The 13,307-nt window shown below is 36.9% G+C and overlaps 3 protein-coding genes across 5 annotated transcripts; 1 reads left to right on the top strand and 2 right to left on the bottom strand.

Annotated features, from left to right (window-relative positions):
* On the top strand, positions 1-2,994 carry LOC105166967 (protein NETWORKED 4A). Its single transcript, XM_020695207.2, has 3 exons — positions 1-30; positions 920-1,017; positions 1,257-2,994. Exons 2-3 carry the CDS (start codon positions 927-929, stop codon positions 2,804-2,806), a joined length of 1,641 nt encoding a protein of 546 aa, XP_020550866.1. The 5' UTR covers positions 1-30; positions 920-926; the 3' UTR covers positions 2,807-2,994.
* A 759-nt stretch (positions 2,995-3,753) lies between these two features.
* On the bottom strand, positions 3,754-9,451 carry LOC105166968 (Protein kinase superfamily protein). The gene is made up of 11 exons (XM_011086504.3): positions 9,196-9,451; positions 8,969-9,080; positions 8,208-8,350; positions 7,666-7,779; positions 7,338-7,526; positions 7,055-7,210; positions 6,186-6,451; positions 5,973-6,070; positions 5,446-5,624; positions 4,660-4,776; positions 3,754-4,173 (listed from the first exon to the last, which is right to left on the bottom strand). Exons 1-11 carry the CDS (start codon positions 9,259-9,261, stop codon positions 4,000-4,002), a joined length of 1,614 nt encoding a protein of 537 aa, XP_011084806.1. The 5' UTR covers positions 9,262-9,451; the 3' UTR covers positions 3,754-3,999.
* A 980-nt stretch (positions 9,452-10,431) lies between these two features.
* LOC105166969 (Nucleic acid-binding, OB-fold-like protein) lies at positions 10,432-12,976 on the bottom strand. 3 transcript variants are annotated; one of them, XM_020695208.2, is made up of 6 exons: positions 12,816-12,970; positions 12,188-12,409; positions 11,888-12,031; positions 11,736-11,811; positions 11,370-11,496; positions 10,432-10,823 (listed from the first exon to the last, which is right to left on the bottom strand). In XM_020695208.2, the coding sequence occupies exons 3-6, from the start codon at positions 11,999-12,001 to the stop codon at positions 10,625-10,627; spliced, it is 516 nt and encodes a 171-aa protein (XP_020550867.1). In that variant the 5' UTR covers positions 12,002-12,031; positions 12,188-12,409; positions 12,816-12,970; the 3' UTR covers positions 10,432-10,624. The 3 variants fall into 3 exon arrangements, with proteins under 3 accessions (XP_020550867.1, XP_020550868.1, XP_011084807.1); XM_020695209.2 differs by having other exon boundaries at positions 12,188-12,300; positions 12,816-12,967; XM_011086505.3 differs by lacking the exon at positions 12,188-12,409 and having other exon boundaries at positions 12,816-12,976.
* Positions 12,977-13,307: the final 331 nt, after the last annotated feature.

The following is a 13,307-nucleotide window of genomic DNA, read 5'->3' on the forward strand; positions in this document are numbered from 1 at the left end:
AGGTGATCAGAAGCGATTCCGTTTTCTTCGGTTTTGTATTCTGAACTTTGGTTACATTTTACGTTTTTACGTGGTTGTGGTGTGATCGGTTGTCTGCTGGCTGTTGTTGTTGTTGAGTAAACTGTGTTTTCTCGGGGTTTTATTTGCTGTTGCTGTTGCTCTGTCTCTTAGTTTTAGTACTTGGAAACATTATGTTAGCGTGTAGGCGATGATCGGTTGTGTTTTGCTCCTCTGGTTTCGGATTGAATGTTCTCCGAGATGTGGTTCTCAGTTTTTTTTTTTTCTTTTTTGGTTCTGCACTTGCTGAGGTTTTGTTGACTAGTTTGGATTATTAGAGTAGAGGAGCAGCTAATTGGCACATATTTGAAGAGAAACGATATGAAACCAATTGGTTTTTTATTGAGTTTGAAGTATGAAAAACTTATGAGTATTCCAAATTTATTGGAGGATCTTGTTGAAGACTTTATGGAAACAAAGAAATCCAGTACTTTTTGGCTTGTATTTGTAGTAATCTTCACCTGAGCAATGACATAGAATGAACGTGAGAGAGCATTCCTTCTTATTTGAGATGGATTTTTTTATACTTCTCGGTGTGAATTTCGTCTCATTGAAAAATGCAATCAGACCGGACATGGCAGGACTCATTTAGCAAGTTGTTGGTCTTCTTTTCTAGTTTTGTGACCCCTGCATCACTGGATCTGTGTTCTTTAGAGTTTTTTTATACTTTTGGCTTATGTCTCAGGAAGCTTGCTGCAATTGTGTTTTGTTTAATACCTGGTTCATGAAGTTTTTTGCAAGTTCATATATTCACAGAATATTTGACTGTTGATCTGCTGCTTCAAATTTGCTAATTGAAGCGAGATGAATAATGTTAGAAATTTTCTTAGGTCTCTGACTCATACTTAATGTTTATAAGCAGGGTAAAGATGGAGATTGAAGAGAGGACTTTGGATTCGCCGTGGTGGAATAGTCAAATTCGTCTGGGGAACTCTGAATGGCTTGCAGAAAATGTTGATGGTAAAACATCTAAAGAAATCCCTCATCCCATTTTTGTATTTACAGAAGAAGGCAGTCTTACATAACACTTCTAAATATACTAGTTTGATATGTGATATTGTGCTGCTTGTATCTGTTGTTTACCTTAACACCTTAAATCCATTATACCAAGAGAACTGTCATAATGACATGCTCAAAGAGAAAGAAAAGCAATAATCCAAAGTGCAGATAAAGGTATATACTAATGGTTCTTGTTGCAGGTCTTGATCAGAGTATCAAAGAAATGCTACTTTTGATTGAAAGTGGAGATTTTCCTGTGGAGAATGTTGATGGTAATCATTCAAAGCAGTCTGAGTTAGTTGCTTGCGTCAAGGAAATCTCCCAGAGGCACCATTTGCTCGCTGACCACTACAATAAGTTAACAGGAGAATTGAGTAGGTATATCCAATCAACAAATGAAACAAAGAATTATGAGAAAACCACTCTTGGTCCTCAACCTCCTTTCGTAACTCCAGAGAAGAAGCTGAATGTTGAAGGTCAAGTAGTTGGTTCTGATTTCTCTCTAAGTTCTGGTGGTGGAATTTCAGATGCAACTCCAAATGAAGGCTCTGAATCTTCATCATTGTCATCAGATTCCGATTCAGAGGCTTACTTCTCATCCCGTAATGAGCATTCAAGCTCACGGCCTTCTGCCAAGATGTTGAAGCATGACAATATAAATCTGGAAACAGAGATGGAAGGTGTGGCTGCCCTGACTGATCAAGAGCACAGCTGCGGAGATTATGAAATGCTACTCAGACAAATCACAAACTATGAAAAAGAATTGAAGGTTTCCAAGGAAAAATTTAAGTTTGCAGAAGAAGAAATTGCCAAATTGAAGAGTGAATTACAAAATAATGAAGCAGTCACCACCAAAATGGTTAGTCTGGAGGCCCAGCTTGTCTCAGAAAAGAATCAGATTAAGTTGCATGAAGCTGAAATTGAAAAGGAGAACAAAAAATCTTTGATGCTCCACAGGCAAGTAGTTGATTTGGAAGCCAAACTTGAGTCGGAGAAAAGGCAAGTTCAGGAGTTACAGGAGAGTGTAATAAAGTACACAGCAAAGTTATCGGATTCTGATCTTGAGATACGGAAACTGAATGCTGAACTACAAGATGCTTCAGGAAATTTCGCTCTGGAGAAATGGCAGCTAGAATCCTCTGTTTCCAAGTTGTCAGAAAGGCTGGCTTTGCATGAGGCAGTAACCAAAGAAATGCAGATGCAATATGAATTCTTAGCTGGTCAGATGAAGAAATGCGAAGCTGAGAAACTTGAGATGGAAAAAAACCAATTAGCTTTAAAAATCAGTTTGCAAGTTGATATTGAAAATCTGCACGTAGAGCTTTTCAAGAAAGAATTACTAGTGGATACTTTGAATAAAGATATTGATGGGCTGAAGCTGAAGTATGACACGCTAATGGCCGAGAAAGATGGACTCAACTCCAAGTTACAGACACTCACTGCTGATCTAAGTGTTTGCGACAATCAAATTCAACATTTGGAGCACAATCTGCACGAGCTACATTCTGAAAACAAGCGGCTAAGTGAAGGGTCCGATCGTGCAAACAAGCTAACAGCTGAACTGAAGTCCAAGATCGATGAGCTACAGAAAGAGGTGGAAATCAAGGCAGCCATGATTTCTGAAACGGCTGAGGAAAAACGAGAAGCTATACGGCAGCTGTGTTTTTCAGTTGACCACTACAAAAGTGCATATGCAGAACTACGACATGCATGTGTTATACGCAAACGTCCCACAGCTGCGGTCTTGTAGATCTGGTAATCCTTATATATATGCCTTAATGTGTATTTGTTTAGACATCCCTTTACGTCTAGTTTCGCTATATCCAATGTTTTATGTGAACTTGCAGCATCTTGAATCGCAATGCTGCTATTTGCTTCCATGTTATTTGTGTTATGGTATTATATAATAGCAATGGGGAAAATGTTATATTATGATGATATAGATATTTTCAATCCAACAAAAATGCAAAATACAGGATATTGTATAGTTTGAGTATATTAAGCAAAATCAAATACTGTTTAAAAATGTAATTACGCTGATAAAAATACGCTAAATTACATGATTTTATATTATATTAATAGTGCAAAGCTTATGATTGTTTTACTTGTCCAACAATCTACATTTTGTCATGGGAGACATGTTTAATATGTATTAAAGTACCAAATACGATTTCTTGAAATATCTTTCACATTGGTCTTGTAAACACAAGTTAAAATACCCAATATATATATATAATATCTATATATCTAATATGATTTTTAGTTTTAGTTCTTTGGAAGCAATATCTGATATGGTTTAATGCGATTACATCATTTTGAAAATAGACATCATCATCACCATCGGTTTTAGGCCAAAACAGAAACTCAAACTCCCAGTTTATTGTTTGAGCCGGTTCTTAGGTGGGCCCCGCTCCATTGGGACGAATATTGTGCTGTGCGGCTGTGGGCATTATTAAAGCTGTGTTACTGTGTCCCCTTAGTCGGTACCGACACGGCGATTTTACAGCTGTGGTGGATTCTGTCGCTATATTCGATTTATTGCATACTCCCCGCCTTCCATAATAATTTTTCTACTTTGACCCAAACACTTCTTTGTTAAAAAAATAATACAAACTTTGCAGGGTTTTTTTTCCCATCATCTTGAGAGGGTAGTTTGTGACAAATTGAGAGTTTTTGGAAAAATAATGTTTCAAGACATAGATGCTAATGCTTAGTAGATACATAATACTAGGAATGTGAACTGGGGTTAGACGCCAACAGCTTTATCCTTGTTTATGTACATATTCTATAATGCTTTCAAGTATGTACTAGGAATCTGAACTGGAACTAATGCTTCATACATGTATATATTTATACATGTAGGTATATATACATTCATTTTCACTGAATCAGCCAAAAGAAAAGATCATTCCCAGGAAAATTACATTGGCAGCTATACAAACCTCACTGGTAAACATTTCTGCTTCTCTGATTTGAAACAATGGTGATCCTCTGGTCCCGCAGCATATTCAAATTGGGAGCCAATAGTCTTGTGTATCGATCAAAATACAGGAGCTGCTTCATGAGAAGTGCAAACTCCCGAGGAAATCTTAGACCGTATGATTCACTAACTCGAACCTATACAACATACAGGCAGCACGGATCAGAAATATGAGCGGTAAATGATAGAAGCTAATTGAAAAGAGATGGAAGTCTATCTGAATACAATGTGAGGGAGAAATAATGCAAATTAACATCTGGGAGACGGCCCCAAAAGAAGGTTCTTTGGATGTGGTAATTGTGAAGGCTGATGTTAGATCTGGATCAGCTTTTTGTCCCAATATGACAAGTTCATAATTAGCAGGATAGGAAACATAGGTCGGAGAAATACATACAAAGACTCAACGGGATAGAGCACAAACTCATAGCTGATAGGGTCCAAATGATTTAATGATTATTATGTCAATTCTTGATGCTCCTATGAGTGAAGCACCATCAAGTAGAATAAATAGCTGGTTGTAAAAGCCTACTGAAGCAAACAAGTATCAAGTCTCATGAAAAATCAATGCACTACCTCTAAATGTCCAAAACGAGAACTGGCAGATAAAATACCCAATATCTTACCACATCAAGAAATAGCGCATTCATTTGTCTCTCATCAACAAGAAGATTGGCAGAAACTGCAGTTGCATTTGTATTTGGTTCTCTGGCCGCAGCAACAATGATCTCTGTATCCAAATCCTGTGAGAATACGTCAGATACAATGAGTTAACACATGTTGAATGAATAAGAGAAATAGTGTTCTCGAACATAAACCACTTTGGAGGTCCAGTGGATCCCCGTGTACTTTTTGTTGGTTATCACACTTTATCAATTTCTCTCCTTACCAAATCTATGTAACATGAACAGTGCTTGATTTCACAAATGATAATTTCACAAGGCAGCAATTGGTAAAATTTCCTTGGTGAATTGACATTGACCAGGCAGTTAAATATCTCAATGTCTAAAGCACTGAACCTATTGCTTTTGCCCAAGACATCCTTCAGATTGTCTGAAACCACAATCTAATCTATCAAGCTTCCTACTTATGCTTGTTATTTGGTGACTTATGCAGTCAAGTTGTTGATTCAAATTAACCTGAATCATACTAGAAAATGCAGCTTAGTCCATTAATATTTTCTGTACCATTTGCAATTGTGGCTGGCAATAAATTTTTTTTCAAATGTTTGGAATTGCTAAAATTGGTTTTTACTTGAGACAAATAATTTTGATTTGTAAGTCAAAATTGAAATCATATTCGAAGTACATAGGTAACTACTGTGGTAAATCAAATTTGAAACAAGTATGGAGCTCTCCTTCTATGACCTTTTATCAGATACAAGGACAGCCAGAATAAACACAATTGCTTGCCTGTATGGAGGAGAATATCTTTTCCAGATCTCTTGCAAAGGCCTTGGAGTCCACATCTGTGCTTGTAGCACCCATATCGATCAGGGATGAGGCCATGGACTCATATTCTTCAGTTGCTAGTGATTGTAGAAATACTTCCATGGCAGCCCATGTTTTGGGAGAAATTCGCCCAACAATTCCTGTTTAGCACATTACACCATTTTTATACCTCGTTATTCAGTTGGAAACACATTATAAATGGTTTTGATAGTCCAACAATCAAAGGCCACAAAGTAATCTAATCCAATAAACAAAAGGACAGCAATCACATCCAAACTTGAGGAAATCTAGATTTGGTTTGTTATTGACAATGCTTACAGTTTTTTTGGAATAGAACCCAATCAAGAATATAAAAGTCGAATTAGACGAGTAATTGATCACATTAGAATATGGTGTGATTTTAAAGGTCCAGGTACCAGATTTCAAGTCGTCTGGAATCATTAGGAAGTATTAACAAAAAACAGATAAAGAAATAACAATATACATACCAAAGTCAAGGAACCCAATGCGACCATCACGTAGTAACCACAAATTTCCTGCATGTACGTCCGCGTGAAAGGTTTCACATGCAAGCAAGCTACCAAACCTGCAAGGTTGCATAAACATACATATGAATATGTGCGTGTGTGTGTGTATATATCAGATGGTTCAGTCATAATATTGAGTATATAATTTGCAATTATTATGACATTCACTCCCACCAGACATTTAAGGCAGTTATAAGACTAGTCTCTGGATTTGGAACAAGTGAGTTTATGGAGTTCAAGTCTGTGAGAGGGACTCCATAAAGTCTCTCCATCGTAAGAACCCGTCTGGTACTGTACTGCTGATATACTTTTGGAGCTGTAGCCTGCCTCGTGAGTCCCATAGCTTCCAAGTATCTCCTAAAGGACTCAACATTTGTAGCCTCCTTCTTAAAGTCAACCTCTTCAAGCATTGACTCCCTTATGTCTTTGACAATAGCAACCTATAATGCGGACCTCTGTTTTAGAAAACTTCAGGTAATACAATTCCAAAATACTAAAAGGAACAGAAAATATGTAGTATAACAAACAAACGAAAGCCTGTGGTATCATATATCTAGATGGATGACATATTCAGGAATTTATGACTTTAAAAGACCTAATTGATAAAATTTTAGAAAAACAAAATTCAACAATAAAATTCACGTATGCTTCAATCAAACCTGATGCACTTAAGATTCATGAGGTAGCAAAGCAAAACAAACAGAATTTTGGTCATCATATTAAAAACCATTCCCTACCCGTCAATTAAGATGCATTTAATTTTTCTTTGTATTGAAATCATATGATAAAGAAGTGAGGCAAGATACTGGAATTTGTGGATCCATTGAAGAAAACATGACACATGCCCAAATGAACTTATAACTTCTCACATGTGATGATTTAAACGATACAAGGATAAATATGCTTCTGAATCTTTTATGATCAGGATCCAGAATCGTCATTCAGAAATCTATTCAAGCCATGTATACATCAATGATAAGAAAACAATGACTTGTATTCAAGGGAAAAAATATAACCATTTATAGCAATCACCAGCACTGTACCAGAGATGCTCGGCTTAGGTCGGGACTCAAAAATTCCAATATCCGTGCAACAATATATACAAAGTTCAAATCTGCCACCAAGATGTCCTCTATTCCTGGTTTTAGCACCTTAATAACTACATCCTCTTGGGTGTCCCTTATCCTAGCACCATGCACCTGAAAATAAAAAACATGCAGTTCATTGTTCAATACATGGTCTATATTTGACAGTCAATGACTTAAAACCTTACGGGAATAATACCACACAAATGCATGTATAGAAAAGAAACATAACCATACAAACCTGTGCTATGGAAGCAGAAGCTATTGGTGTAGGATCCACGTACTCAAATACAGTATCAATGGGCTTGCCTAACTCCTCACGCAATATCGACTGAATCTCTTGGAAGGGAACTGAAGGAGCTCTGTCAAAACAGTACTGGAACTCCTGTACATACTCTGGAGGAAATAATGTTGGTGCAGATGCTATGAACTGCATATTGAAAATTCAAGATGCACATAATTGATCATATTGAGAAGAAAATGCAAAGAAGAATAAGCAAATACTGGGGGGGGGGGGGGTTAAGACGAGGAACAAGAATAATATTAAGCAAGCATTATTCTGTTCATACCTGACCTAATTTAATATATGTTGCCCCCAAGCGCTCGAATAATTTCCTCAAATAAACAGGTGATAATAATCCGAGCTGCAGCTCAGTCGCTAGTCCACCAGATGAATTTGCTGTCTATACAAAGAACAACAGGTCATACTTTTGGAACAACTTGCGCAAAGTGCATTGTGAGCATCAGAAACATGCATGCATGAATTTCTGGTTTCATTGGATAAATGTGCTGTTCACAGGGAACCTTCGGACCGAGGATGACATGAAATAACGTCTGGTGACCTCAAGCCTTTTCCTAAACAATAAGTTTGGGGTAGATCAAAGGAGATACGAATTTCCTAATCAGAAAGAATCGGACAACAAAACCTCTGCTAATGGTCAAAATGCTTCAACAATCATTTAATCTAAATGCAGCATGGTGCCCATAACCAAGTAGTTAACTCCCATCAAAGAACAAGAAAACTGTGGGCACTTTATCAAATATACAATATCTCTGAAGACACGACGTGATATACAATATTCTTAATGAATAGAAAAACTGATTGCATTACCTTAGAAGCATCAGTTAGCCACTCGCTACCAACACCAATAACTGCTTGGATACCTTGAGCTAATCTGAGAGCTCCACGAGGACCTGTATTTATGGATGTCTGGACAATATCCTCCACAAGTTTGGGCAAGTTCTGAATACTATCTGCAGGAATACGAGACAATATCAGCTTGCATTGTTCACTGAATAGAAAATATAAGAAAAATTGTGCATAGTTAAAAAACAAACTGCCATCTCAGACACTCTTGCCACCACATTGTCGTGATGTACGCATGAAAATAAGAATGCTTCTGCAGCAGCATAATATTTACCACCCATGCACAAAAGTTGCAATATGGAATCCAAAAAAAAAAACAGATATGTCAATGTACTAGCATAAGTCAGCAAACTAATGGTCAATCTCCAGTTTTCCATTTCCTATTTATAGTTTAAATATTTTCTGACAATAATTTCATCTCTGGACTCACATTACAAGAAACTAAGGCTAAAAATCAGAACCTAACGCCATTCTGCCCCCATACAATTTTCAGAATTGATTCTTGGCACCATCCAATTCAAGTAATGAAATTTCCGATAAGAAGTAAACCAACATGACATTCTTCAACTCCCAACTTTCGAAAAAATCACGACTTCGCCTCCGGAGTAAAGACTACAGCTAGCAGATTTTCACACAAAAGCATTTGACTTAACACAACACTAATATAACAAAGTACGATTATTAGTCGTACAACTAGACTAAGCAGAAACAAGCAGGCATATTACCTTGAAGACGGGTGGTAAAGAGGTCCTGTGACTGCGAGTATCGAGCAGAGAGGGCAAATTTATTACGGCCATATCTGAACTTCCTGGCTGATACACATATTGATACAGGCAACTGCAATCATACACACTCGAGTAAGAAAAACAATCAATTCCAACCTTCATAAACAATTTCCACAGACGAATACAAAACCAGATTATGGATTAAAACGTGGGGGAACTGAACGAACCTGAGAGTGATGAATCAGAGGTAAGCGGCTACAAGCAGCGCCTCTGAACACTGAAACTCTGGCCATTTGTCAATTCTTTTCTTTTACTTATTTGATTATTTTCTTCTTCGTAGGGGAAATGAGGAATTGAATTTAGAATCTGGAAAACCTTCTGATCAAAATGCAAGTATTCGTTTATATTTACCAATTCTGTTAATTAACAACGATAGAAAATGACCCGCCAGAAAAGGTCAGCGTCTGGGAAGGGTTCATGGGAAAACGGCGTCGTATAGTGCTGGCTTGCAGGAACTTGACAAAAATATCTCCTTGGAGAATAGTGAAATGAAAGGGGCCACGTGTCGTCCGGACGACTGCTATTTGATTTGGGTTGGGCCAGCCAGTTAGGTTGTTTTACTTGGGGGAGCTCAGGCCCGCCCCCCCCCCCCCCCCACCAACCAAATAATAAGAAAAAGAAAAAGAAAAAAATGAATAAATAAATAAACTTCTTCTCTTGTTTAAATTCACCCTATTTCTGTGTGTGTGTGTGTGTGTGTTGGCAGGTTGTCAATTCATCTTAATTTAAGGCTTTGAATCAATGAAAAGATTCTAGAGAAAATTAAGACAATAAATTTAATTCTTAAAAAGATATTTAACGAAGAACTTACAAAATACTGGATTTTAACACCAGATATTAAGAGCCTGTTTGATGTGCGAAAATTGATAATATGTTTGGATTAGTTATTTCCAAATATAAGTATATAGATGTGAGAATTAAGAATATAGATATGTATATTTTGATGTGACATAAATTAATTCTAAGGGTTGACCAAAATAGTTGGGAGAGAAACCAATTTTATTTGATTTGAAATAAGAAAAGACATTATGACAAGATAAGATAAGTATGACCAACCCATGTGACCTATAATTTCAAAAAGTTCAAGATTAAAATAGAAATGCATTCTAAATGAAAATGACTTGACCAAACAAAATCCCAACTACCTAAATAGTGAAAAGTGAAAATAATCTCATTGAAAACACAACCAAACGAGCTCTAAAATTCTACTGAACTCCAACTCAAGATATCAAATCCTACTGCAACTTCAAAAGACATTAATTATAAAAAATTTCAAAGAAATTAGAAAAAAGTTAAAAATTGCTCTTACATATCCATCTGCAACCATGGAAGTGACTAATGTAAACCTACAGTGCTCTAACATAGAGCAACTTTGATTTGAAGATAAATGAGAGACCGCATCATGTCAAGAATAAAAAGTAGTCATCTCCAGTGAATGAAAATGCACATGCACTATCCATAAAATCACTGCAAAGAGATGAGAGGTACCCTACCATGCTAAAATTACAGATTAAATATTGTGGGACGACCACATCTACCCATTCTGTGTCTGTCAATCTAGCGTTAAGATACGACATTGCTACCACAAAAAAAGTTCTACGAGTCGGTGTCAGTTTCTGAATCTGAATCGGACTCTATATGCACCTGAGATAGTAGAGGATTCTGCCTGTTTGTATTTGCTTCCAGAGGTGGAAGCCCTTCGTCGTCAGTACAACTCTCATCATCTTGTTGGGAAGTACAAGAGTTTAGATCTTGCTTTGACGTCTCTTGGGGCAAAGATTTGAAAATCTCCGGCCTGCAAAAGGCGCCAGTAACATTTGGAAACCATCAATGTGGGTAAGGAAAAGACACTTGGGGCTGCTGAATCATGGGTTTCTCCTTTTATTAGGTAAGAGCGTGCACAGATTAACATAGAACTCAACTTAATATGATAAGAACTAAAATCCAAGATGACTGCAAACTCCTGAATGCACCACAAAGTCAATCATGATCCTGTAATTAGTCTTACATAATTATACTGAAATTTCTAGCTACATATATATGCAAAATAGCATAGAAAAATTGATATTCCAAAACTAAACCAGATACATCTATGGAGAACTCTTTTGTATCATGATCACCGCAGCAGGAATAACCCTCTATCTTACATTCATCTACCCCTGACATGATAGACAGAACAATACGACCACAAATAAGCCATATTATAGGTCTTGTTTGACAGCCGAGCTCATCTAAGAGAGTAGACCTATCATTCAACTAAATCTTATTCTTTTATCACAAAGCAAAGGCAGAAAGCAGAAGCAATACTGAATCTAGTCCAAAGTAGAATAATAGTACATACCATTCTGGAGATTTTTGAAGCAGACGCACTTGGTCATGGTAAAGTACTTGTGTAACAATGCCCCCAACCTTTCGACCAGATTCGACAGCCTCTTCCCTCCCACTTTCGTCGACCACTATAAAGTTCCCTATTCACATAGACATCAAAAGTTGCAATTAAAAAATTTCATCATCTAAAGCATTAAGTCATACATGTTGCTTCAAGAAAGATAATGAACTTCAAAAGTTGGGTTAAGCATTTCGGGATTGAATTAGAAACCGTGAGTTGTTATATTACACTAAATCTTAGCATTGATAATGGATGCTTAAACACCTCAGACATTTATAAATATCTATACACACACAAATGTATATTCACAGATAATACCTCGTTTAATCCACATGCTTTTCTGAAATTTTGCTGGAAATATTGCTAGCAATTTCTGTCCTTTTGTATCCATTACCTTAATACAGAGAACTGCAATCAGTAAAATAACCGGCAAGTTCGATATTAGACAAATCCAGAATAAAAGACCATACCTCAATAAGATTAGAGCCCCTCAGATCCACAACCTGCATTATGCTTTGACCTTGTTGAAGAGTCACCATCTCTTCCTCAATTGCCCTCTTGAGATTCTTCCTTCCTCCTCTCATGTCTAGTTACTACTTGATATTAGCTCTCTTCTGCAATATAGTAACAGAAGAGAAAAAGGTTTCAACAAACAAAACACTGACCAAACGAAAATGCTTAGTAGCCATGAAAAGGCCAATCTGGAAATTCCAATACAAGGTATTTCATTATCCCAAGCACAATGCCCCTATATTTTCCATATACCAAACCTGCTATGCCCAGGTCAAGGCCCAATGGGGTTGGAAGGCGAACCCAATCAAGCCGGCAAAACCCAGACGCAATTCAAGTGAATGTTCTTAAAGAGACTCCTCAAATCAGGGCACTAATCCAACAAAGCAACAAGAAAATCTCAGTCTGTTCCAATGTATAAGGATAAAATAACCCAACAGAGCTCACAAACTCCAAATGGTTTTGTCTTAATGAGATACCATCTGCAACCATGCAGAGCATGAAGACATTAAAACCCGGTATCATCTCCTACTCGAAAACAAATTTTATCACCTCTATAACGCAATTATCATGAAATAGAAACAAAGTGGAAAAAAAAGTAAGAAAATTGAAAGTTCGACATATAAATAGCAATTTGATTGCCAACAGAATTCGTTCCCACAAAAAAAGGGAAAACAGTGCGGCGAAATTCAGGATTCATATTATCCCAACAATTTCCATGAAGTAAATCTATTTCTTATCATCAAAACAGCACTCCTAGAACTCCCTTTCTCAGCCACAATCAGAACCAAATCATATCAATAAAAATCAGCAGGTTACAGACGAGCAATTGTAATTCCAAATATTAAATTAAAATTCAAAGGAAACAAGAAAGAGGAAATCACTTACATGTTGAAGATGATAACCGACGGACGAACCCCAGAAGGAAGGAGATGGGCGGCTCCCGACGGCCGATAGAGACTTGTGGCGGAGCAGTAAAGTGGAGGCGGGGGGTTTCTCTAGTCGCGGTTTCTGCCTTTTTTTTTTAAAATAATCGTGTTTGGGAGGCCCTTGCGATTTTAATGTACTCCCTCGAACACAAAAGTACACTTTTAGTCCAATTTGAAAGGAGTTTTGACATGTTTAGTCCCCTATTTTATAAACTTTTTAAAATAGTTTTAAAATTAAAAAAATTTGATATATTTTGATTCCTTAACTAGTATTCATAAAAAAATAAACGACAAGAGCATGTGCGATGCGTGTGTTTATTTGCTTGCCTGCCTTCCCATACAATTAATTGACAAACATATTGCTTCTGTTCTTACTGTCTAATTTTTTATGGGAACTTGGACATGAAATTAAACATATCTGAGTTTTTTCAATTTTTGGACCACCTTAAAA

This window comes from Sesamum indicum, linkage group LG7 (assembly GCF_026168435.1).
Source record: "Sesamum indicum cultivar Baizhima isolate 11 linkage group LG7, ASM2616843v1, whole genome shotgun sequence".
Lineage (NCBI taxonomy): Eukaryota > Viridiplantae > Streptophyta > Magnoliopsida > Lamiales > Pedaliaceae > Sesamum > Sesamum indicum.